We start from the raw sequence: 26,110 nt of genomic DNA, 5'->3' as shown, positions 1-26,110 counted from the left end.
GGGGGTTTTAAGACATGTTAAATAATATACAGGTTTCAGTTAAGATTTTAACAGTGTTTTTAGGGTTGATGCCAGTTGCGGTGAAGGAAACCCTTGCAGAGATTTTGAGTGGCTCAATATTGCGATATTTCAACATTATCACCATTTTTATGTCAAGTTTTATGATGTGGTCAGCAGACACGAAGACAAAGGAGATTCAGAAACACAACATGCTTTATTAATAATCCAAACATTGTCAATGAACACGAAGGATAATAATGCAGACCACACAATGCATAAACGAGAAATGAACAAGAACAGCTGAAACACAGGGCTTTATTAACAGGTGTAAACAAAGGAAAGTAAACTAGACATGTGAAACTAATATGTAACTATAGAAAAAAACTAAATTACTCTTTGAAGATGTAGGGGTGAAATAGGAACTAATCATACATTCAATTCTTGTCAAATTACACATTGTAGCAAAGTTTAAAGTCATATACACTTTTATATCTGATTTATATTAATTAATGATGAATATGTTTAATGTATCTCATATTTTAGCACATAAAAGTTTGTTGTGATAAAGGTAGTTTAATTCTAAAGTGTTACAATTACATTTAGTTTATTTCAGAACAGCATAATAAAGAAAAGTGCCTTTTAATCAATAACATGAATGTGTTAAGTCACAATAAATGTGACATTGCAGGCTTATCTAGTTGTATCAACTCATAAATAAGCGTGATGTAATAAATGCACATAATGTAATGTTTTACTTTATTATTGTATTAAATAATCTTGAGCTCATGTAATGTTTTTTCCAATGTAATAATTTTTTCTCATAATGAAATGTTTTTGTATGAGAAATCAACACATTCTCATACCTAAGGCGTCACTTTTTGTCACTTTCAACCATGCTTCAATATCTGACGCTCAAAGCACCCTTTAGCGTCCATATGTGACGCTTCGGTTATGGGTAGGTTTAGGCGTCATGTAACTGACGCTTTCGGAAGCGTCAATATCTGACGCTCAAAGCACCCTTTAGCGTCAATATGTGACGCTTCGGTTGGGTAGGTTTAGGTCTGTGGTAGGGTTATGCGTCTCATATGGACGCTAAAGGGTGCTTTGAGCGTCAGATATTGAAGCATGGTTTAAAGTGACGCCTTGGGTATGAGAACGGGTTGGAGAAATGTATGTATTATGAAGTTGAACACACTATATCAAATTATAATGTAATAACAGTTCATAAGGTAATACATTTGTTATTAATTGTAAATTTGAGCTCAAATGTAATAGTTTTATCTAAGTAAGCAGTAATACTTTATTTTACAGTGTCTTTGTTACAAATGTTATGTATACGGTGCTAAATTATGCATCATTATAATTATCCATAATTAAATACATTCATAATCATAATTATGCATACATGCAACGAACCCTAAAACAAACTCTATTCCCAACCAAAAGTACATGTTGTTAAATGATATTACTTAGTACTTAGGCCTAAATGTATAATTTCATTCTAAAACATTGTAAAATAAAATGTAATCAAATACACTATTATACTAAACGAAAAGTCGGCTTATTAGACTACATTGTGTACTCAACAATTTCATAAAGATTTTACAAACTTAGTGATTATGATGTGCTCTATTATTGTGAGTTGCTTTGATCCAGAAACACATTTTAATTTTATACACTAAATTAAAAAATAAAGCTTCTACTTTCTGTGTAATAAATCATTTTTGAGATATAGTTATTAAAATGTTTGTCATAAAGACTTAACTTCTACAAAACTATTTATAATATTAGTGATATTTTTAGTGATGATTTTTTTTTTTTTTATAGAACTAATGAGCTTAAGACATTATTGGCTAAATCCTTCTGAGGTAAATGTAACATTAGTTCTTCACAGGTTGTTATACAGATGTTTTGGGGTTATGTATAATAAGCAATGTACAGAAATAATAATAATAATGATCAATAATTTCATGAATATTCAAATTCATGAAGGATTTAAAAAATATGGCAAGGGAATATCAATGTTTTTTTTTTTTCATTAATAATACATAATCTGCAGATATTACATTATGCTTTATTACATTTTGTCTTATGAGTTGCAACAGGTGTGTTCATGTGTTGACAATAGCAGGAGCGATAACAGAATAACAGCTGACAGTTGTGGAATTCTAATGCTGACAAAGCTGAGTGCTAATTAACAATTTAATAAATCATATGCATCCAGTAGTTCTCTAATATGCACAGCACATATTTATTGAAATGTGTCGTTTAAAAAATAGTCTTCTCACAGATCCATCTAGCCTCATAATCACATGGAAAATCAGCCCCTCCTGATGAACGAGTTAAAGCACAGTCTTCGTCGTTGCTCATTTTACCATTTGGCTCTCCATCCGCCCAGAACCTGAAACTACAGATCATCATTAGATGTTAAGTTCTGATTACTGTGTGATATGATACTGACTGTGAAAATCATTTATTAGATATTAATCAGTTCAGTTCAGTGTTTTCTCACTCAGAGGTCAGTGTGCTTCCATCAACCCATTTCCATGTTCCCTCCACATCACTGTCAGTCAGACCAATCCAGACTTCAGTACCACCAGTCATGTTCTTCACAAAATCCTGAGCAGATGAAACATTTATATCATAAACAGACAATAGACATTGCCCAAACTTATCTCCTTATCTGTGCAACCCCCTCTCCCTCCTCCCTTCCTTTCCCCCTGATTCAAGTCACTAAAAGTTCACTGAGAATATATCTATGCTTGCATGTTTGGTATCATTTTAAATGTCTAAGTGTGATTGGTAAAATGGTTCAATTTCATTACAGTCACTGGTATTATGAGAAAGACTGAAAAGTGTTCTCTTTTTCCAGTGGTGTCTCTTCAATATATCTGATAATTCTCTCCTCTCCCCCAAAACCAGGTGTAACCCCTAGTGAAAAAAATAAGCACAATTTATTTGTATGTACTGTAGTATAACTAAATGTATTTGTGGCACACTATAAATTGGTAGCCTATGCTTAAAGTCTGTTAAATTGGATAACTAATTTTGTACTAAATGTATTTTAGTTGTCCAAAAGCAGTGCTGAAGTTCAACTGAAGTTGTATTAAATATACTTGTTTGTGCTAAAGTGGAACTATTCCAAGTATTCTTAAATACAAGAGTATATTTAAAGTGTACTTAAGTTTTTAAATGCAGGATTCACTCAGCATAAACTTCAAATGTATTTTGGTGACATTACAATTGCAATTCATTTACACTGTAAGATTGTTGAATATATAATATTATACTGATAACAAACTTTTAGTGATTTTAAAACAATGGCTTTTCAAGTAAACGTGAAGTAATGCTAATATCACCATTATTGTGTGCTTCAAATAGGCTATACTAAAGTAATCTTTATAAATAATAATGGTATAAGAATTTGCCTTTTACTGACATTTTACTGACACACCCCAGTATACCAGTAACTCGCTTATCCAGAGAATATCATTAAGACAAAGGGAACAGATAAATGTACATTCGCTGCCACACAAGCGCACTCGGTTTAAGTTGCGCCACCACACAGATTTGCACCAAGCAAAACTGGAGTTACTTTGTGTTCTTCCTTTACTTTTAAAAGTAGTTTTAAACCGATTTTTCCATCAATGACAGCACAAATCATATGTATTTAAAGACTGCAAATCGCAGAGAAAGTCTCAATATAAGCAGTGCGTGAAAATAAACGCTAAACTGAATAGAAAATGAAAGTGTGTTAAACTTGAAGCTGTTGAAGAAATAAAGCTATAGCAGACACAACATTAAATATCATCAGCTGATTTTTTTGCTTCCCTTTTACCTGACATGATCTTTCATTAATGCTGCAGGAAACAATCGCATAAATTAGCATAAAATTAGTTTTATTCTTGTGCACGCACGAAAACACAGACAGTTCCGTTCATTGGGGGAAGAATGTGAACGTGCAGAACTGCTTGTGTTTCAGTGTGTGCTCACGGAATAAAACCATTTGTTGTCTCTGCGTGCTTCAACTCTGTACTGCAAAACTGCTCCTGATGTCAAACGTAATGAAATTATTTGGCAGTTTTACTGTCTCACACTACGCTGCAGATTAAAATGTGACGCATGAATTTAAATTATGTTAATACGTTTTGTTAAGTACGTTGATACTTTTCATGCAATTTTATTTATTTATTTATTTATACAGTTTAAGGTTACAGGGACAGTGCACATTAATAAACATTCATGTAAATGTGCCAGTTTAGCCAACTTGGCTAATTTTCAACTGCAGTCCCTGGGCAGGTGTGTTGTCAGATAGACTATATTAAAACAATCAACAATACTTATACATGCATTAAATCACATTTCATAAAATACATAAAGTTCAGTAACACAAGGACAACAAAACATAAAACAAGGCAAAATATGCTTCAGATGATTTAAATAACTAAAAAGTATGGGCACACACTTGACTGTCTTTTAAACATGATTTTAAGTTAATTTTAAATGACCAATATGAATCACAGTCTCTGATAGACGTAGGCAGACTATTCCATGTGTGAGCTGCTCTCACAGAAAAAGCTGACTGTCCAAAGGCAGTTCTCCTCATTTGTATTACACAATCACCTCTTGACACAGACCTGGTGTGTCTAACAACAGTTGTTTTTTGCTTTATAAAAGCAGTAAGTGGGGGAGAAGCTAAGCCATGTAAAATTTTATAAACAAGAAAAGCATCTGTAAATTTGATAAGATTTTCCCAGGTCATTAAATTATGTTTTTTTAAACAGTAACAGTGATGATAGGTATTTGGCTTCCTATCAAGCACCTTAGAAGCTTGGTGGTAAAGTTGCTCCACGGGTTTAAGTGTTGTACTGGAAGCTTGTGCCCAGCTAGTCAAACAGTATAACAGATGTGGCATGATCATGGAATTGAAATATATTGTCGCTGCCTTTGTGGTTAAACAATTTCTGATATGACGGAAATTTGACAAATTGAATTTTTACTGTATTAATAACTTTTTTAATTTGTTTTTTAAACGTTAAATTAGAATCAATTAATATAGCTAGATATTTAAAATCAGATACAGTTGACAGCTGTTCCCCTGCAATACAAATATTGGGTGTGAAATTATCTGTTGACCTCTTCGTAAAAAACATACATGAGGTTTTCTTTATATTTAAATGAAGACAGGAATTATTAAGCCATTGCATGACATTGGCCATCATTGATGTAAGCTTAATAGCTGCTTGCTGTTTGGTCGGTGCATGTACATAAATGACAGTATCATCTGCATACATTTGAATGTCAGACTCATTGCATACAGTGGGAAGATCATTTATGTATATGCTAAACAACAGGGGCCCTAAAATCGATCCCTGAGGTACACCAATATTACAACTGATGGCCGATGACACCTCATCATTTATCCGGACTCTTTGTTCTCGATCTTCCAGATAGGATTGCATCCACTCAATAACTTTGGGGGCGACATTGAACCATGAAAGCTTTTTGAGTAGGACACCATGATCCACAGTGTCGAAAGCTTTCTTTAGATCTAAGAATATGGCCCCAACAACTCCTCCTTTATCTAATTTAGACCTCACATTCTCATTAGGCATACACTAAAGTAAGAAAACTTCAGATCAATTCTGATTCTGATTCAATTCTGATTTCTTCTTTATTTGTCATAATTACATATATTTACTCTTATATGAAAGTAAAGATGCTTTGCAAGCATGCAAAATTGTGAAAAGTGCTATTGTTGCGATCTGTGGCTCCAAAAAGGCTCTGACTTCAAATTTAACTCAAGGTTTATTAACAGAACAGGAAACTAACCCAAACAAGTGCAAATGTAACGTCAGTAAAATCAGTAATAGAGTACGGAGTAGAGTAATAGGAAAAGACCAACAACATAAATAATCAAAATATGGAGCCCTGAAGAGTAGTAAAATGTCTCATTTTAAAGGACATTAACCCTCAGAGGTCGGAGATCACGCCGGCGTGATCTGCTCGCTTTTTTCCTTATGAGTTGAATTGAGACCCGAAATAACTCTTTTGAATTTGATTTTACAAAACAAGTTTCATACATCAATCGATTCTGTTAAATGTGTATTATTTTTGTGTATACTCACAATAAAAACAAAGTGCTGTGCTTTTTGCCAAATAAAGAAAAATAAACACGAAGCGAGTTCTGCCTTCTCTCTGCCAGTGTAGTCCATTCTGAAACGCGTCCGAAAATGAACAATAACTCAGCGAATACTCAGTCAAACAGGCATACAGTCACACAGGCATGCAGCTTGAATTCTCTTCTTTTTAATGAAGTAATTTATATAAAAAACAAATATTCTCATCTTGTGAAATCTGTATTAAAAGAGAGCGATTCCAGTCGAGCTAATAGGGGTTATGCGCAACATACTTCCGGGTTCTACAAAACGGGTATAACTACTTCCGGTCGTCAGCTACTGAGGTAAACACAGCGTAGGAATGGTGACCTTTTATAGCAGGTGTTTACAGGAGCTACCCATTCTATCCATTTCAGATGTACATCGTATTGCCAAACGGACTTCCAGAGCCCCGAGTACTCCGTTAAATAAAGGATTTAAGTTTTTAAGCCTCCTCATTTATTCATGATTATGAAGGTATGTAAGTTAGTATATGTAGCTTTTGGTAATGGCACCCGATGTAGAGTTAGCTAACTATCAGTAAGTTCGTTTAGACTTGTATGCTATCATAGTAGTTTAACCTTTTATATTTGCTTGCAGACGATTAAAACAATCAAATGAAGACTGCGTTTTATTTTTTTATAAAAAAAATTTTTCTGATACTTAAGCATTCGTGACTTTTTAACTAAAACAGAAATAAGAATTGTATTCTAAAAAAAGTGCAAAATAAGTTACCTCAGAGATCACCTACCGCTGCAGATGCGTACGGTAATGCAAACCGGAAATGTTTATACCCGTTTTCCGGTTCGAACGTTGGGCGTTCCGCATAACCCCTATTACATCTAATTCAGATGTAATGTGACTCCGCCCACGGAGAGCGCACGCTATTCAAACGCAAATGACTGAGGCAATCCGCGCAAACCTGTGAACGCCCCCATATCAGCGCGAAAAAACACAAGTTTATTCAGATCATTACTTTTTACACCGTCTTGCAGCTGTGAGGAATAATAATGGAAAATGTCCCCCAGAAGTGCGGGTATATCGAGGAGCGAGCTGAGGAATACTAGTAAGTTTTTTTCCTTCTCACATGAATTTCTTCACGTGGGTTTCTGTTTATGAATGAATGAACGGCAGAGATGCGTGCTGTTTACCACAGCTGGCAAAGACAGTTTAAATTTAAATCGCGTGTGTGAATGAATGATGATGTTTCAGCAAACTGTATTGCTATACTGAGATGAGTAAAAATCGACTGAAATATGTTGAAATAAAATGTAGGCTATTTGTATAAGCAACGTATTAAACTGCAAATTAACAATATGCCCTAATATTTCATGAAAACAACGTTACAGTCAGGCGAAATATGAAAGTAATGAATACATAGATAAAATGTAGGCCTATAATCATTTTCTTTTTTTACAAAGAAAGAGTACACTTGAAATATTGTTGAAATTGTAATATTGTTGTAATTGTAACCTTTTTAATAAAATGGCAAAACATATTTACAAGATAGATGTAAGCAAAATCTTAAATGATCAATATAAGTCTTCTTCTAAATATCCTTTGTCCTTGCATTGTGGCTCAGTCAGTGTCACACCTGAATGAATGGCTAATTATGCAGAGTCATTATGCAGAGTGGGTGTTCTAAGTTGTAAACCACTCCTCGTTCACGCCTCCTCGCATATTGGCTTTCCAAGCAAAACCTGTTTTACATCAATTTAAATCAATGTATGGTTTTATGTGAACGATAAAAGCAAGACTATTTTCACATGATTTTGAAGAAAAAACACTAGGCGAGGACATCCATTATTCAAAAGTCTTATTGACACATATTTACTATGTGTTTTGTGGCGTTATTTCAGAAATTTTAGTTTTTAGTTTTTTCAATAACCATGCATAAACATTATTCTCTCAAAAATTAAAACATGTACATACACGTGGCTCACATATTATGGTAGCCCTGTTTGTGCTTTATAGAGTGAATTTACACCTTTGCCATTAATATGTTTATAAGCAACTGAAAAAAGCACAAATGTCAGGGCATGTCAGAACATCTCAAGGGCCCCAAAAACAGCTCAGACCCCTGAGGGTTAACCCTCTGGAGTCTGAGCGGTTTTCTGGGTTATGGTTATGGTTTTGGAAGTTATGGTTTTTTTATGGTTAATGGACTACACGGACAGAGAGAAGGCAGAACTCGCTTCGTGTTAATTTTTCTTTATTTGTCGAAAAGCACAACACTATGTTTTTATTGTGAGTATACACAAAAATAATACACATTTAACAGAATCGATTGATGTAGGGTAAACGTACCTATTAAGCTCACTAAAATCTACATTGAGACATTTTTAGTGCACAAGATATTGGTTTTAGTACAAGAAGTTATTTTAAAATAAAATATTAATCTCTCACACTATAATATTTCATTTTATTTTAAATGACAAAAGTATTTCAATTAAGATGTACATCATTAAATATAAAAAGTCTGGCTGTGCTTAATGGGTACGTTTTGTACCCTTTAAGCACACCCCTGTTCCCAATAAGCTCACAACAAGTTTTATTAAAAATTCTTGTTTATTTTAAACAACCTTTTTAAGGAATAATTGAAAAAAGTTTTATTTGAAGGCACAGAGTCAATCACAAAAAAACAGAACACTAAAATCAAGCAACAAGGCATTCAATTTGATCAGGTAGCCTATCCTATTCATAGTGACGTGCCATTCAAACTCATTGCAACATCTAGACTAGTCCACGTTCTGGTAACACATATTGAAAAATCAAATAACAAAACAAACCAATGTGCTCCTTAAAGGGATACTCCACTTTTTTTTTGGAAATAGGCTCATTTTACAACTCCCCCAGAGTTAAACAGTTGAGTTTTACCGTTTTCGAATCCATTCAGCCGATCTCCGGGTCTGGCAGTATACTTTTAGCATAATTAATTAAACCGGACAGGACCATTAGCATCTCTCTCAAAAAAATGACCAGAGAGTTTCGATATTTATCCTATTTAAAACTTGACTCTTCTGTAGTTACATCGTGTACTAAGACCGACGGAAAATGTAAAGTTGTGATTTTCTAGGCTGATATGGCTAGGAACTATACTCTCAAAATCGCAACTTTTAATTTTCCGTCGGTCTTAGTACACGATGTAACTACAGAAGAGTCAAGTTTTAAATAGGAAAAATATCGAAACTCTTTGGTCATTTTTTTTGAGAGAGATGCTAATGGTCTTGTCCGATTTAATGATCTATCTATGCTAAGCTATGCTAAAAGTGGTACCGCCAGACCCGGAGATCGGCTGAATGGATTCGAAAATGGTAAAACTCAACTGTTTAACTCTGGGGGAGTTGTAAAATGAGCTTATTTCCAAAAAAAAGTGGAGTATCCCTTTAACTCTCTGGGTCAGAGCTTTCCTGTCTACTCCAAACTTCTTGGACAGATACGACAGGTTTCTGATGGCTCTTTCTTTGTATAGATGACATGCCTCTTTCATTTTTGGGCATACACTATAGTTTCGTCTAGCTTTTGTCATCTTACGACTGTGAAAGTAATTTATTAATAATTTTTTTGAAGATTAACATAGTGACAACCATCAGTTAATATTTAAATTCTGATTATGAAGTATTTACATGGACGTTCAATGTGGATGAGCTTAAAGGGAGCACACACTGTGCTTAATTGGAGCAAAAACAATTTTTAATTAATAAATATTAAATTAAATTTAAAGGAAAATATTTAGCTAAATTAATAATCTAGGTAATGTATTAAGTTTATACCAATTTTAATATGAACAACTATAATTGACAATATCTATGAAATTATGCTTTTTCTAATAGATGTCACACTGAAGCTGTGTGATTGTCATAGTAGTGCACCCTTTAAGCTCACCTAACAATAATATGAATTCTTTAAAAATTACAGCAGTTTAAAACCACAGACTATCAATAAAATGTAAAATTATAATATTATGGATTTAAAAGTACAAGCCATTAATGCCTGTGAAGTAATATATTAGTGTAGCACACAATCTTATACAGCTAGTAAGCTAGCTATGTTCGTAGCATCTGGGCTATGTTGCTAAAACTATCCTTTAGATCTAACTGTAAATATTTCCCACATCCAGGTTCCAGGTTATAATATGCAAAAGTCTAAACATTAATCTCTTAATTTTGCAATAAGAAGACGTACTTCTTCAAAATAAATGTTTAAACATATAAAAAATGCACATTTGAGGGGCTCCTCTTCTGGTGAAAGTTTTCAGACAGCTTTCAAAATAGCCGCCAGACAGTGTGAACACATGGATACACATATCTCAGTGTGCAATGGTATGATTGGTTTAAAATTACAGGAGGTATATAGTAACAAACACATCAATTGGTTAATACATCAAATAGGATAATACATTGCTCATTCTTTTTATAATCTGAGCTCCAAGATGGGATTGTGCTTAATGGGTACTTGAGCTTAATAGGTACGTTTACCCTATGGAACTCCTATGGAAAATCAAAGTCAACAGAGTATTCATGAGTTTCTTTTACACTGATAAAAAAAAGCGAGCTGGTATCGCCGGCGATACCGTCGACCTCAGGGGGTTAAGATAGGGAAGCCAGATGAGCGTAATGAAACCACTCATGGAATCACCCATCGTCTAGATACGGGGGCGTCACATACCAGATCGTCACGACTATAGAAATACATTTTAATTTAACTAAGCAATAGACTATCTAATATTTGAAATATTTCAAAGTGTGGGTAGATTATTGAAAAGGCAAAGGTCATAATTATGAAACTTACTTCATGATTATTTCTTTGCAACTCAAAACACAGCTAGGCTATTTTTATACCTAACAAGTAGAACTCAAATACAGTTCAATGTATTGTACATTTAATCATAATGGGTCAACAGATAATTACTGAATTACTGAAGTAGTACTTAAATATTTAACAAATTAAATAATTTTATTTGTAAATTGTTCATTGTTTGTGCTGTAGGCAAAAGTTGTCTTTGGAAATTCAGCCCTTGCACTTGTTAGAAGAAACAAAATCCAACAGTGATTCTAACTAACACTTTTTAGTTAACTTTACTTAATGTCTTACCTTAATTGTAAAAATCTAGTAATCTGTATTATTCACATACTATGTTTTGTTTACTAAGAAAACCCAAGTTAAGATTAATTGATTGGTCTGAGTGTGGTTTTTGAGGCTGGGGAAATCTTAATGGACTTTTCACTTATTTCATCCACTTCTGCAGTTATTTTTCTCTTTTTGCATTCACTAATTTCCCAAAGTCATCTTGATTGTTTAAAATGTTATACAACTGAAAAATTTGAGAGAACATAACATAAATTGATGTTGATTTTCCTAAAATGTTTTTAGTCACCATTATGGCGATTAGTGATCCCTTTGGTTGGGCACTTGGAACTTCATTTACACTACTGTAATTCTCTTTCCATTGATGCAGCGGTTGCAACAAGAAATCAGTTATTCGGTGTCAAAGGAAGAGATTATATATAGTATGTATGTATGTATGTATATATGAATGATGTATAACATAACTATATTTCATGTCAATTAAAGATCTTTTATAATTTTGTTGCTAACACTTATGTCCTAAATACCTTGTGAAACTTTTCATATTGCAATTGATCATACTTGAGTCACACAGACTTCAACATTCAGCATGCAAAACACAACAATGGTAACAATTATATTTTATTTAAAGTAAATTATCAAGTACTCTCTACATTTCTTTTTTAGTTACTAGAACTCTTGTGTAAGTGAACAATACTAACTAAGCATTTGTCAGTGCCACATACAATTCCTATTCACTTTACTTGTTTTTTAAGGCAATCGGTTTGCATGCTTTTTTTAAGTATAAGCCCAACTAATTAGATTTTACAGTGATGTTTCAGTGCATACCTCAGACCTTTGGGTTGTACAAAAAGAAAGTCTCATCTAAAAAAATGACATAGCATCATCTAAAAATAATTTCATCCTTCTCAGATTTTAAATACATGGTGAGACTTGTGTCTTCAGCTGAAACGAGTTTCTAGACTCCGACAGATTTTTTTGACAAATGTACCAATAGTGTGCATTCTAGAGAGTTCGGTTGTTTAGCAAAAGTACAGCAAAAGCGATTGTTGGTGAGTTTGATGACATTGGCTTTATGGCATGTTCGAAACATAGATCAAGCATAGTGGTCTGACGTGTCAACTTCTGGTTGAACCAATGGTAGGACGTTTGGGCAGGCTTTGACAGTTACAGTGCTTTCAAGTCATGTCAGAAAGAATGTATTTATGAGATAAAATGCACATGAACATCAGCACAACTCGTAATTATGAGTTTTGGTAACTTTGGATTTTCTTAGAGTTTCCGAGTTAGGTGTGTGATGGTGAGAAAACATGTCAATGGATGCAGAGTCTGCCCTAGTGGGAAAAAAAATCTATGCCAAAATGTATTTAACCCTCTGGGCTTCTTCGTATTATAGTCACACTTAGCTTCCATCCGCCGAAAACGGGCGAAGCCTTAAAATCTTACTTTACTTTTTCCCAGGATAACCAATCAAATATATTTTTGTTCTATAATGTTTTCTGTTTTCCATTAGAATTAATATATTATTTTTTATTTTTTTATTTTTTTTTATTTTTTAATAAATGCAACATTTCACATCAAAATAGAGTGCAGGCCTAAAAAAATTTTTTTTTCAACTGAGAAGAGCGCCATCTAGTGGCTTCAAAATGTATTAATTTGTGTCATGTCCTATAACCGCCTAGAGGCGGCCTATAGCTTTTTTATTTATTTATTTGATTTATTCCCATTCGGAAAGAAAAAAAATTATTACTAAGCAACCACTGAATGGAACAACACAAAATATATATCATTTTAAAGCTTAGGATCTCAGCTTTTTAATGCATCTAATGCATCATACATTTATTAACTCCTAACGAGTGCTGAGTAATCCCTCTAAAACCGAGTGTACCGCCAGCAGGCGCCACCTAGCTGCGAAAATATTCTTTACCATATTTTTAAAAAATCTTGCCTTGATTAACACAAAGTTGATGTCATTTGAAAGCTTAGAGTCTGAACTTTACAGTGAATGTATCCACTTTGAAAAACTCTTAAGTATTGCTGAGTTATTTGCTGATAAATAGAATTTCTTTTTTTTCATAATCTATAAAATAATGTACTGCAATGTGTCAAAAACATTCTCAGATAATTGAAAATGGCACTTCATTTTTTACAGCATATTATTACAATTAAAATGAGCCCAAAATTAACATAATCTATTGCTTTTATGACAAGATATTCTTCATGAAGAAAAAATTGCCCATGAGGGGGTGTCAAAGACTGTACAAAAAGGCTATCTCTTTTCCAAATGCTGTAATTTTTGATTCCTTTATCCAAAAATTATAATTTTTTTATCCAGATGCAGCTAACATGTAGGGGGACTTCACTAAAAAAGAAATTTCCTCCTACCTTATTTCCTTCCTGAGTTATTCCATGACAAATAAGAAAGCACTCTTTTTTGCACTCTTGATGTTCTAGAGTGTCACCCCTTCATTGCTGTACACTTTTTTTCAGCACAGTGGCTGATCTGTAGCTTGTACCACCAAAAGTTTCTCTGCGTTTTCCTATTTTTTCGTATTTCCCATTCATTTCCTATGTCGCCCGTTTTTGGGCGGGAGGAAGCTAAGTGTGACTTTTTTTTTTTATGACCCTTTAACATATCAGAATCATCTCCTTGATTTTTTTGTGTGTTCATATAGGTAATAAAACAAAAGTCACCAAGTTTCACCCCCATCCGATGAAGCAAAAAAATTAAACAATTCGAAACGTTCAAGTTTTCGCCCGTTTTCGGGCGAAGAAGCCCAGAGGGTTAAAATAGGCCTACATATATTTCATTCTTACTATACTACAAACCCATTCATATATTCACTGACATATTGCTTGAGACTTACTGATATAAATATTATAAGTAAACTTTATTGGAGTTCTTCTTTATTGCACAATACATATTTCTTAATATTTAAAGGGCACCTATTATGACTCTTATCACAAGATGTAAAATAAGTCTCTGATGTCCCCAGAGTGCGTATGTGAAGTTTTAGCTCAAAATACCCAACAGATAATTTTTTACAGCATGTTTAAATTGTCATTTTTTGGGGGCTCAGAAAAACACGCTGTTTTAGTGTGTATCCCTTTAAATGCAAATTAACTGCTGCTGCCGACACAGGGGGCGGAGCCTCACGAGCTCGCGCTCAGAGCCAGGACAATCTCATCTGATAATATCACAACAGAAACTCTCAGTTGCGGTGTTCATTTCGACTCGGAGTCGGACAATAATGCCTACAGAGTCAGAGAATGCTGTATGGAGATAGAACTGGTATAGTTTAGTTTAATTATGGTTATAACTTATTTGTCATCTGCTTTTATCTACTATTAATACAAGCCTGCTGTAGCAGACCCTGTCCGAATGATGACCAAAATATACTGATGAGTTCAGTGAAGTTTATTGTACATCACACAAAAGATGAGCGTTAGTTTTACTCCAGAGAATCTCTGTAAGAGCTGAATAAACACGGTATAAGAAGTGAAGTCTTATCCATAAAATCTCTCTCTCTCTCTCCCTTTCATTATCAACAACATACACAGCGCAGTACACAAAACACTCGTTACAACTAACAGGAAACAAATATATACACACCTTTTCAGTGGGTGCTAAATAAACTGGTAAACCTTATATCTGTAAAATGACTCGATGAGCTGTCATAAAGTGCGCGCTCTCACTTTCATTTCTGCCGTGATCGGTCACGTTAGGCCTGTCGCTCTGGAGAGTGTAAGCTTGATCACGAACAGTTGTACTGATCCATCCTCAAGTAACAACAAGAGTAAATGAAGACTGCTTTGTTCATTCTTACATCCAACAACAAAAAACCTCAATCGCTTAGGAGACATTCTTGTCTACAGCTGCTCTAACGTTGAAACAATGGCAGACTCTTTGTCCAGCTCACTCAGGGTGGGTCTATGCTCAAACTGTAGTGTCAATCAACAGTTGTGGGAGGGGCCTGTGCAAAGTGACGTCACATTGCCCCGAATCTGAGAACAGCTTGTTCTGTGACAGTGCTTATGACTTATGGGGATTATAAAAAAAGCACTGGGTGGATTTGTATCATTCTAGGGTGGTTGTGTACACACTGCCAACACACATTTATGTACAAACACCATGTTGAGGTGAATTTTGCATAATAGGTGCCCTTTAAGCCTATGAGCCCTATCTTGCACCCAGCGCAATTGACTTTGTACACCGACGCATGTATCATTCCTATTTTGATATTATTGATATGAAACAAAGTCTCAGATTCAAATTACGGCCATTTTATTACGCAATTCAAAAACATAAATACCGTTTTGGCGCTGTGGCGTGAGATCGCTCTGGTGCAGCTCAGCTCAAGAGAAGCAGCGCGGAGCGCACGTGATCTTCTCTTCCGCCTTAATAACACCAGTTACAGCGCGGAATAAACATGAATGAGCATCTGAAAGTGTGTTAAAAGATAGTGTACAACTCATCGAAATCCGTATCATGTGACATGGAATCGCTCAAATCAGTGTTTCAACCGTGGAAAGACGTCAGTAAATCAGCTTGCAAACAATGTCATGTAACGTCACATTTACCTCAGAAAAAACATATCCAGTGACCATAAACTCGTTAGTCAGCTAGAAAAATTAAAGATTTTTCTTCAGCCCATCTTCAGCTATATGTTATTTCTTGGAAAAAGCTAGACATTCTTTGGATCAGGGACATGTGATGGGAGCAGTATTCATTGACCTAAAAAAGGCATTCGACACAGTTAATCACACTATTCTTTTATCTAAACTGAGTGCATTTAATTTTAGTAAACGTTCAATTGAGTGGTTTACCTCTTATTTAAATCTAAGAGATCAGTGTGTTAAAATTGAGGATACAAAATCAATGCTTATGAGAAACAAAATGGGCTTACCACAAGGCTCAATCTTAGGCCCCTTGCTTTTCAGTTTGTTTATAAATGATCTACCATGTTGTTGTCCAGATGTTGAATGTCAGCTTTATGCTGATGACACAGTTATTTATACATCGGCTAAGTCATCTGCCAAGGTTGCTGCAGTTTTAAATGAACAAATGGAAAGGATATCTATATGGCTCCATGAAAATCATCTTACTCTGAATGTTAAGAAAACTGTCTTTATGTGCTTTTCTAATAGAAAGCAAAAAGATAAAGTAATAATTCGAGTAAATAATAAAGAAATAGAGGAGGTAGATGAGTTTAATTTTTTAGGTGTTGTTTTAGACTCACAACTTAAATTTGATAAACATATAAAAAAGCTCTCAAAAATGGTAAGGATTAACCTAAATTGTTTCAGACTTATTAGAAAATATATCTCAATTGAGGCAGGACATCTTTTTTTGCATGCAATGATTTTGTCCCGCATTTCATATTGTATTACAGTTTGGACTCAAACAAGTGATTCCTTAATTAAAAAAATTGAAATGTTATATAATCGAGCTCTGAAAATAATGGATAAAAAGCCAAATCGATGGCATCACTGCAACGTTTTAAAAAAATTTAATATGTTAAGTTTTACAAATTTAAAAAATTTGTTATATATAAAATTGATTTTTAAATGTTTACACAATAAGGCACCATCTGTTCTATGTAATTTGATAAAGAGACAGGATGATATAAATAGAATCACTAGGAGTTCGGCAGGTGGGAATTGTAGGATTAATTTTCGTAGAACTACACAAGGGCAAAGAGCCTTTTCTGTTGAGGGCTCCAAACTCTGGAATCTGTTGCCGAATGAGTTTAAGGCAATACGTGAAATAAAGTCCTTTACATTAAAGGTAAAGTGGTGGTTTAAAATAAACCAGAACTGCACGCATATTTAAATGCAGTAATTTTTGTATGTAATAGTATAATGTAATGTAAACGTTTTTTATAGTCGATAGCTCCATTTTAATATGTATAATTTAGGTAGGTATTTGAATGTCTATAAGTGACATATTGTGGTAGTTTTATTCTATGAGTAGTAGTTTTGTTTTTGTTTTTGTTTTATTTTGTTTAGAAAAGCCTTTCTAGGGACCTGAGATGCAAATTAGCTTTTGCTATACTCTCTATGTGCAATACATATTTTCCAGCTTTGACTGGGATCATGTTTTTTTGTACTGTCCCTATACAAATAAACTTATAAATAAAAAAAAAATAATGCATGTTTGAATAAATCTGGCAGGTTTTTATGACAGCCACCATTTAAATGTTTATATTTCATATAACTTTATTATTATAAAAATAAATAAAAGTGTAATTTAGGTGTTTGTATACAAATCAGTTAATTTTTACCTTATTTTTAAGCTATATTATAGTAGGCTAATGAAGCCTACAGGCTAACTGACTCCCATAGTTAACAGCATTAGTCAAGAGATTTGTTTTCCTTGAGAAAATTTGCCATGTATTGAACCTGATATCCAAAATAATCCATATTGAATCGAATCGAATCGTAATCGAATCGAATTGCGAAATTTGTGTCAATACCCAGCCCTAATAGATAGATAGATAGACAATTTATTATAAAAGCATACATCTAGCTTACACATTTAGCCAAATTATCATACGCCTTTTTAACCGAAGTTAATTTGGGTGGGTTTCTCCATCCCCAACGTCCCTGACGAGAGTGTTGCTCTCCTCGGCTGTGAACCGCTCCTGGTGCGCGCCTGGCAAATCCGCCGTTATAATAGGAATCCGCTTTAGAACAAGCGCGTCTGCTCTTAAAGGGAATGTGAGATGTCGCTCTGATTTATTATTTATCTGGTTTATTTCACGTTACGCCCAAACCACACCTATGAATAATGAAGCTACTTCAGACCAACCCCTTTTAGATTTGCGCCTGGCGCAAGAGTCATTTATCCCGCCGGGAAAATAGCAACAGCGCCAAGACCCGCCCACAAAGTTACTTGTGCTTTGCGCTTTGACACTTGCGTTTCAGATCGTTAAAAGAGGGCCCTATTTGTTTAATATCACTATTAGTAAGGATAGAATGATCACTGTATACTATCGTTTAAATGCAAGATATTTAAAGTGTACCTAAAGTATTCTAGCAATAGTTCCACTTTAGGACAATTAAATATACTTAAGTTAAGTATATGTTAACCCTCTGGGGACCAGAAACGCGCCCGCGCGTTTTGCTCGTTTTTTTTTTTTTTTTTTTTGCAATGAAAATAAACACTAAATGCTCTGTTAATTTTGATCTTTCATTTTCGTGTAATACATCAATCGATCCTGTTCAGTTTCTATTTTTTTTCTGTATACTCATAATAAAGATAAAGTGTTTTGCTTTTTGACAAATAAAGAAAAATTAACATGATGCGATTTCTGCCTTCTCTCTGTCAGTAAACTCCCATTTGAAACGCGTTCGATAATGATCTATAACTCCGCGAAAATTCAGGCAAACAGACCCACGGGCATAAAGCTTGAGATCGCATCTTTTAAATGAAGTCATTTATATAAAAAACAAATATTCTCAGCTTCTGTAACCTGTATAAAAAGAGAGCGACTCCAGTCGAGCTCATTACGAGCTAATTCACAGTCATGTGACCACTCCACGGAGAGCGCGTGCTATTCAAACGCAAATTCTGAGAACCATTTCACACCTGTGAAACGCCCACATCAGCTGTAAACAAAGCGCGTCGCGATCGAGTAAGGCATAATATAGCCTACCTTATGGAGAAAAGATGTTGCTGATATGAGGAGCAATATATCCTGATATGAGGAGCAGATTCCGCTGAGGAAAGAGGTAGGCTGTTTTCTTTTCTCACGTGTGGGATAACGTTATGGAATAACGTCAGTGTAGGCCTATGTAAACCGCAAAAAGATGACTCGCCTTTCTGTGAGATGAATGAAGGGGACATATTTGTAAAGACTGTTTAGCCTAAATATGAATCGCGCGTCTGTGTGTGAAAGAATAAACTGCTTTGCTATAGCCTACTGAGATGAGTAAAAATCGACTGGAATATGTTGAAATAAAATGAAATAAAATGTATTTGTATAAGCAACGTATTAAACTGCAAATTAGCGTGTATATGCCCTAATATTTCATAAAAACAACGTTACAGTCAGTCACTTGTTGACTAGATTTGGGTACAGTTTTTAGGCTACTGTAGAATATACTGCCACATCAAATAAGCTTTTGTTTAGCAATTGTCTATATTCAAACTAATGAATACATATGATAAAATGTAGGCCTATAATCTTTTTTCTTTTTCTTTTTTACAAAGAAAGAGTACACTTGAAATATTGTTGAAATTGTAATTATTCTTGTAATTGTAACATTTTTAATAAAATAGCAAAACATATTTACAAGAGAGATGTAAGCGAAATCTTAAATGGTCAATATAAGTCTACTTCTAAATACATCTTTTGTCCTTGCATTGTGGCTCAGTCAGTGTCACACCTGAATGAATGGCTAATTATGCAGAGTCATTATGCAGAGTGGGTGAGACATTGAAATCTAATGTTTAACCCCCTGAGGTCGGCTATCGCGCCGGCGCGATAGGCTCGTTTTTTTCCGTATGAGTGCAAAAAAATAATAAAATAAAAATATTAATTTTTATCTTATATGCTTGTGTTATACATCAATCTATCCTGTTAAGTGTGTATTATTTTTGTGTGCACTCACAATAAAAACTAAGTGTTGTGCTTTTCGCCAAATAAAGAAAAATAAACACGAAGCGAGTTCTGCCTTCTCTCTGTCCGTGTCGTCCATTCTAAAACGCGTCCGAAAATGAATCATAACTCAGCGAATACTTCTCACACAGGCACGTGAGATATGTCTTTATGAAGCTTGAAATCTCCTCTTTTAAATGAAGTAATTTATATAAAAAACAAATGTTTTCAACTCATGTAATCCGTTTGATAGCAAGGAGAGGTACCGTTTTTCCTTCTGCCTCATTATCTCTATAATCAGCTGCGGCCGCCCCGCCCCCGGCGCGATTCACATGTAAATAGTTAGATGATCTAGTATGCAGCGCACCCGCCCCCGATCAATGCCATAAAAAGTTTCTTCATCAGACTTACTGATAGTTCATCGCGTTTTGAGTATGACACGCTTCTCCGGTAATAAAGACTCCCTTCAGATGATTCTGGACGGCGAGGAAGAATGCACCTTTTCCTCGGAGGAAGATTGTAACTCAGACGACGAACGGCAGCATATTGAAGAGCGAAGTAAGTTTTACTTAAAAGTCTTTTGTCTTTTATTTTTCGTGTTCGCATTTATGAGGAAAAAACAATATTACGTGACAGTTCTCCATTATGGACGCGACCGCTCTAAAAAAATCACTAAAAGACTTTCAAACTTTCACAGAGACCTCAAAACAGAAAGTACAAATCCTTTCTTTAAAACGAATTTCGTTTTGTATCAATTGTATCTTACTTTTAATAATTTTTTCATTAACAAATTTCCTGGATTTAAACTGCAAATTAACATTTATATTTCTTATAATAAAAATGAAAGACCTATGTTACAGACATATGAAAGACAACATTTCGTTGATTAGTTTTGGATAGATTATACATTTTTAATGTAAACTATCTGCCACCTCAAATAAGCTTTTGTTTGCCAATATTTGCTTATGTTAAATATAATATGTTTTGTCAAAAATAAAGTTATCAAATAATCAATCAAATCCTTAACTTTGAAATATGTATGATAAAATGTATACTTTAGTTTTTACAAAGAAAGATTACACTTGAATTGTTGTTGTAATTGTAACCTTTTTAATAAAAAAATATATTTACAAGGTAGATGTAAACAAACTATTAAAAGGTAAATATAAGCCTTTTCTTTAAATAACTTTTATTGTGTTTTATTATTGACAAATTTGGGGAGAGCATAAATATTCCAAAACTGAAAATACAGTATGAGAATTAACTGCACAATTACTAGACATGTTTTCCTTGGATATTATAGGCCAAATTGCAAGCACAATATGAGGAAAAATAAAAAAGAATTGAGATGCTTCCAACTGTTGCTCTTGCATTCTTGTGGCTCAGTGACTCACCTGAATGAATGGCTAATTAAGTATGCGGCCCCATTGTCTCCTCAGGTGTGAACCACTACATATACATGACCGTTGACGCCCACTCCGCATATGGCCTTTCCAAACAGAAAGTGCTTTGCAAAATTCAAATCAATGTATTGTGTTATGTGAATGATAAGACAGGGTGATTTTCACTTCATTTTGAAGAAAAAACACTAGGCGATGACATCTTTTAGACAAAAGTCTTATTGGCACATATTTAGAATGTGTTTTATGGCCTTATTTCAGGAACTTTAGTTTTTAGTTTTTTCAATAACCACGCATAAACATTATTCTCTCAAAAATGCAGACATGTACATTCTTGTTGCTCACATTTCATGGTAGCCCTGTTTGTGCTAAATAGTGTGTAATTTTTTTTTTGCCATTAATATGTTTATAAGCAACTGAAAAAAACAAAAATGTCAGGGCATGTCAGAACATCTCAAGGACCCCAAAAACACCTTAGACCCCAGAGGGGTAAACTACTCCTCCCCCTCGCATATTGGCTTTCCAAGCAAAACCTGTTTTACACCATTTAAATCAATGTATTTTTTTTTTTGTGAACGATAAAGCAAGACTATTTTAACATAATTTTGAAGCTAGAACTCAAAGGGACAACATCAATTAGTCAAAAGTCTTGTGGACACATATTTAATATGTGTTTTGTGGTCTTAATTCAGCAACTTTCATTTTAATTTTTTCCAATAACCACGCATAAACATTATTCTCTTAAAAATACAAACATCTACATACACGTTGCTCGCATATTATGGTAGCCCTGTTTGTGCTATATAGAGTGAATTTGCACCTTTGCCATTAACGTCTTTATAAATAACTGAAAAAAGCACAAATGTCAAGGCATGTCAGAACATCTCAAGGACCCCAAAAACAGCCTGGTCCCCAGAGGGTTAAGTTGGACCTTAGCACTATTTCCGGATAACTAAAGTGCATAAAGCACAAAATTACTTGTTCCAATTTAGCAGACTTTCAGTATACCAATTTAGTATACCAAAAGAACAATTGCAGGGTATTTATATTAAAGGTATAGCGGAGGATTTTCTTTTTCCGGGTGGGTAGTGTAAACTATTGGTCCACCTAAGTGTCAATCATTCTGGTGATATGTTTACGTAAGGCCGTCAAACGTGCTCGTCCCTTAGTTTTCGCTTTCTGCGCATGCGCACTTTCAGGTGTTTATGTGTGGTGAGGGTGGTGAGCTCGAGCTCAGCCATTCATTGAAGCTCGCCGTTTCACCGGGTCCTTTGAAAATACCTGAGGGTCGCAAGAGAAAAAGTTTATATGAACTGTATGAGAAGAAGAGAAAGGCCTCAGAAGAGAGAAACAAGATCAGAGTGTTTTTGGGAGATTGTTTCACACGATGGCGTGCGCTGAAAACATAGGTTGGGCTTCCCACTGATGCCTCAGTCGCGAAGTTTCTACTCGACAGGTAAAGTTTGGCATGCTATTTGGAGAAAAAGTGCAAATCTTCTTTTGGAAAGTAATCTTGTATGAGTGATGCCGACAGCAACTTGTAAACAGAGCGTGCACGAGGAGAACCTCGCACACGTTTAATAGGCGTTCCCTCTCGGGAGCAGGTAGAGTGTTGCGCATGTGCATTTTTTCAAAAAGTGGAGAGGGCGGTTCTTATCTAAAATTCGGAAAGATCCTCCGCTATACCTTTAAGGACATAAACATGTAGCATACAATAAATGTATTTCAAATACATTTTAGTATATTTATTTTTCACTAGGGGTAGATGAATAGACCATTCACAGCTCTAAAAATATGTGTACTAACCATTTGTTCTGGTTTGGGTATTTAAGTGAAAGTGGCAGAGCAATCTTTGGGAATCTGTAACCAGAAAACCCTCATGCAGTGCTGTGTCAGTGTCTTCCCGAGTCTTGCTCTCAGAACACACTCACACACCACTGTGTGTCTCTGTCAGGTATGCATTTCTTACTCTTAGTCATCTTTGAACAATTGATGTTATGTATGGCTTCTAATTGTTTACTTGTGTAATTGGCATGATGAATTTTTACCTGACAAATAAAATGGTAATTCTGATTTATTATTTTGAAATCATTATTTATAGTAGATTAAAGTGGAGTCTGGGGTTACCTCAAATCTGTGTTTAGTGTAGATCATACCGAAGGACCAATGAATCTAGCATGGAGCATCTCATCTGCGACCCTCCGATTTCTGACTATCAAGGATTTGGCAAGTTGCAGTTTTTGTGACAATAATAAATTACACTTTTTGTTATGAGCAAACAGGGCACGGCCTGACGCCCTGCATCCTCTGACCAAGATCAGAACTGACGAGTTTGTGTCCGTGAGCTGACGATTCGGCCGACAAACAGCCTAAGCAACACCGGGTCCCTAATGAATGGATAATTGAAAGTATGGGATACCCAGAATAATCAAAGATCTAAATTAAAGTATAGTCAATATTTATGATTAGTTCCTAATTAGAAACACAACAAATTCCATTGTTGAGATAGCGGGAGGTTCTACACACACACACACACACACACACACACACACACACACACACACACACTCACTTGTTCTTCTCTGTTGTTTATGATGATCAGATCTGCTCGTTTCTCTCTACAGTAGCTTCTGCTCTCATTCCAGTTCTTCTTCTCATTCGACATGTAGTAAAAACTGGATTTATAGTAAGTCCATCCGTCTGTAAACAACCAGTTAGCTCTTTATTCCCTTTACACTCACCGATCAATAACTTATAACAGATAGTAAACTCTTGGATTGTGTTCAGTGAAAGTTACTGAGAGCACAACCCAACTCCATCATCTTTTATGTCTGCTGTATAACTAGGCATGTGCCGGTATCAACTTTTCATGCTGCGATTAATTGATTGAGCTTTTACCACGGTATACGGTATAATCACGATATTTTAATTGCTCAAGAGAAATGGATGGATTGGTGGGGGGGATGTAGAAAAAAAACTACTTGCATTACAATAGTGATTGTCAAAACATTTGGTAACTAAATAGAATTTTACACAATTTTCATGCTTTCAATTCTTGGGATTTGATTTCAATCTTGATTCAGTATTGACTTTTTGGATAATTATTAGGTAGGCTACAGTAGATAGACGTTAATTTTTCTCAAGAAAAAATATATCTCACATAATGCTGTAAACATACAGAGAGCCCTGTCTGCTGGTATTATTAAAGGTTAAAAATTAACTAATTAAATTAAATATAATTTGGTTTTCATTATAATAACAATTATGACACAAGTAAAAATATAATACAAATGTAATATAGTGCATATATTTAGCAAAATATATAGCTCTATAGCTATTTTTTTCTAGTCAACTAACGTGTTGGTCATTAAATGGCTTTCCTGAGGTAAATGTAACGTTCTGTGACATAATTGTTCACCTGCAGTTTTATTGACCTCTTTCCGTGGTTGAAAAACACTGAATGATCGATATTATGTATGAGGCATATATACCTTTCGGTAAGTTGTAGCCTACTGTATCTTTAAATAAAAAGTAACAGATGATCGGTTTGCTTGAACTGAGGCGCTACAGTGATCTGTGTCAAGTCACATTTACAAGCACCAAAACAGTATTTATTGTCTGAATTTCGTAATAAAATGGACAGAACATGAGAGCTGAGAATTGTTTTCATACCATAATAACCTGCTCTGTCTAGTCTGTCGGTCTCCGTGTCCTCTTTGCTCCGCGATTTTTCTCTGCGTGAGAAACTGCATGTGGCGCGAGAGCGTTTGAAAAGTGTAAATTGCGTGAGTCTCACGCTGAATGCGTATTGACAGCTCTGCTTTTAGAAGGGGGATAAATCGTCGGCAGCGTTCCTCCTTCCGTACATGCTTCTTCTCCATGTGAGGATTGTTTACATTAGACTAGAGTGCGCACTGCGCCGCCGAACACAATGCTAATACATGTGGGGATTGTTTACATCAGAGTGCGCACGTGTTTCGCGCAGCATACGCAGTGTTTGTTTAAGCGGTTGATGTAAAATAAGCTAATACGCGTTCTATAAATATAAATTCTGATCTATTATTTTTCACGGTATTTTGAAGTGCCCACGATAACAATATCGTGCATATTCATTACCGCGATTTATCGCATTACCGAATACCGGCACATGCCTATGTATAACAAATAACTTCATGGTTTAAAGAAACTTTACCAAGAATGCTAAGTTTGCTTCTTAGCTGTTCTCTCTCATTGGTCAGGTTTTTGTTCTCTATTCTTAGCACATCTCTCTCTTCTGTGAGGTTGTTGATCTTGGTTAGTAGCTGATCTCTCTCTTCTGTGTAGTGTGTGCTCTTTGTATAGATGTGAACACACAGCACTATGACTGCAGTCAGCAGAAGAACACACAGCAACACCAAACACACTGCAGCTGCTCTGGAGCTTCTGTTCCTCACAGAATCACTTCCTGAAAAAGGCAGACATTATGCTATATATTTTCTTCTTCACTTAAAACAATTTACATCAACTTTTATGAGTAAACGTATAAGCAGTTAATTTCAGTCACCTGTGTGTTGAGGTGTTTGGGTTTTCGCTGTTTGGGTGTCGAAGTCCTCTGTGTCTTTCTTATGTTTCATGTCTCTTACAGCCTCAGCAGTGATGTAGATATCAACTGTCTTCTCTATTCTGTCCTCTGAGTCCATCATTGAACCTTTATCCATACCATCATTCACAAGCCCAGACATTTTTAGTGCAGTTTGGATGGCAACAACTATGAACAACTTTTTAACTATGAACCGTAAATGTGAAGTATTAAAGGTATAAGTCCAATCTAACTAACTCATCTCACCCGAAGTGCATTTTTGTGCTCCTGATGTCTGTCTGT

At 34.9% G+C, this 26,110-nt stretch overlaps 2 protein-coding genes across 7 annotated transcripts in view; one reads left to right on the top strand and one right to left on the bottom strand.

Annotated features, from left to right (window-relative positions):
• The window catches only part of cadm2a (cell adhesion molecule 2a), a 476,687-nt gene that overhangs the window by 286,922 nt on the left and 163,655 nt on the right, over positions 1–26,110 (top strand). The gene's annotated exons all lie outside the window — the stretch shown is intronic.
• On the bottom strand, positions 198–26,110 carry LOC308683275 (uncharacterized protein). The gene is made up of 5 exons (XM_081353643.1): positions 25,793–26,110; positions 25,442–25,693; positions 23,822–23,949; positions 2,513–2,619; positions 198–2,407 (listed from the first exon to the last, which is right to left on the bottom strand). The coding sequence occupies exons 1-5, from the start codon at positions 25,968–25,970 to the stop codon at positions 2,269–2,271; spliced, it is 804 nt and encodes a 267-aa protein (XP_081209769.1). The 5' UTR covers positions 25,971–26,110; the 3' UTR covers positions 198–2,268.

Source organism: Scardinius erythrophthalmus, assembly GCF_964197995.2.
Source record: "Scardinius erythrophthalmus genome assembly, chromosome: 23".
In the NCBI taxonomy this organism is placed as follows: Eukaryota; Metazoa; Chordata; class Actinopteri; order Cypriniformes; family Leuciscidae; genus Scardinius; species Scardinius erythrophthalmus.
This window is presented reverse-complemented; position numbering and strand designations above follow the sequence as displayed.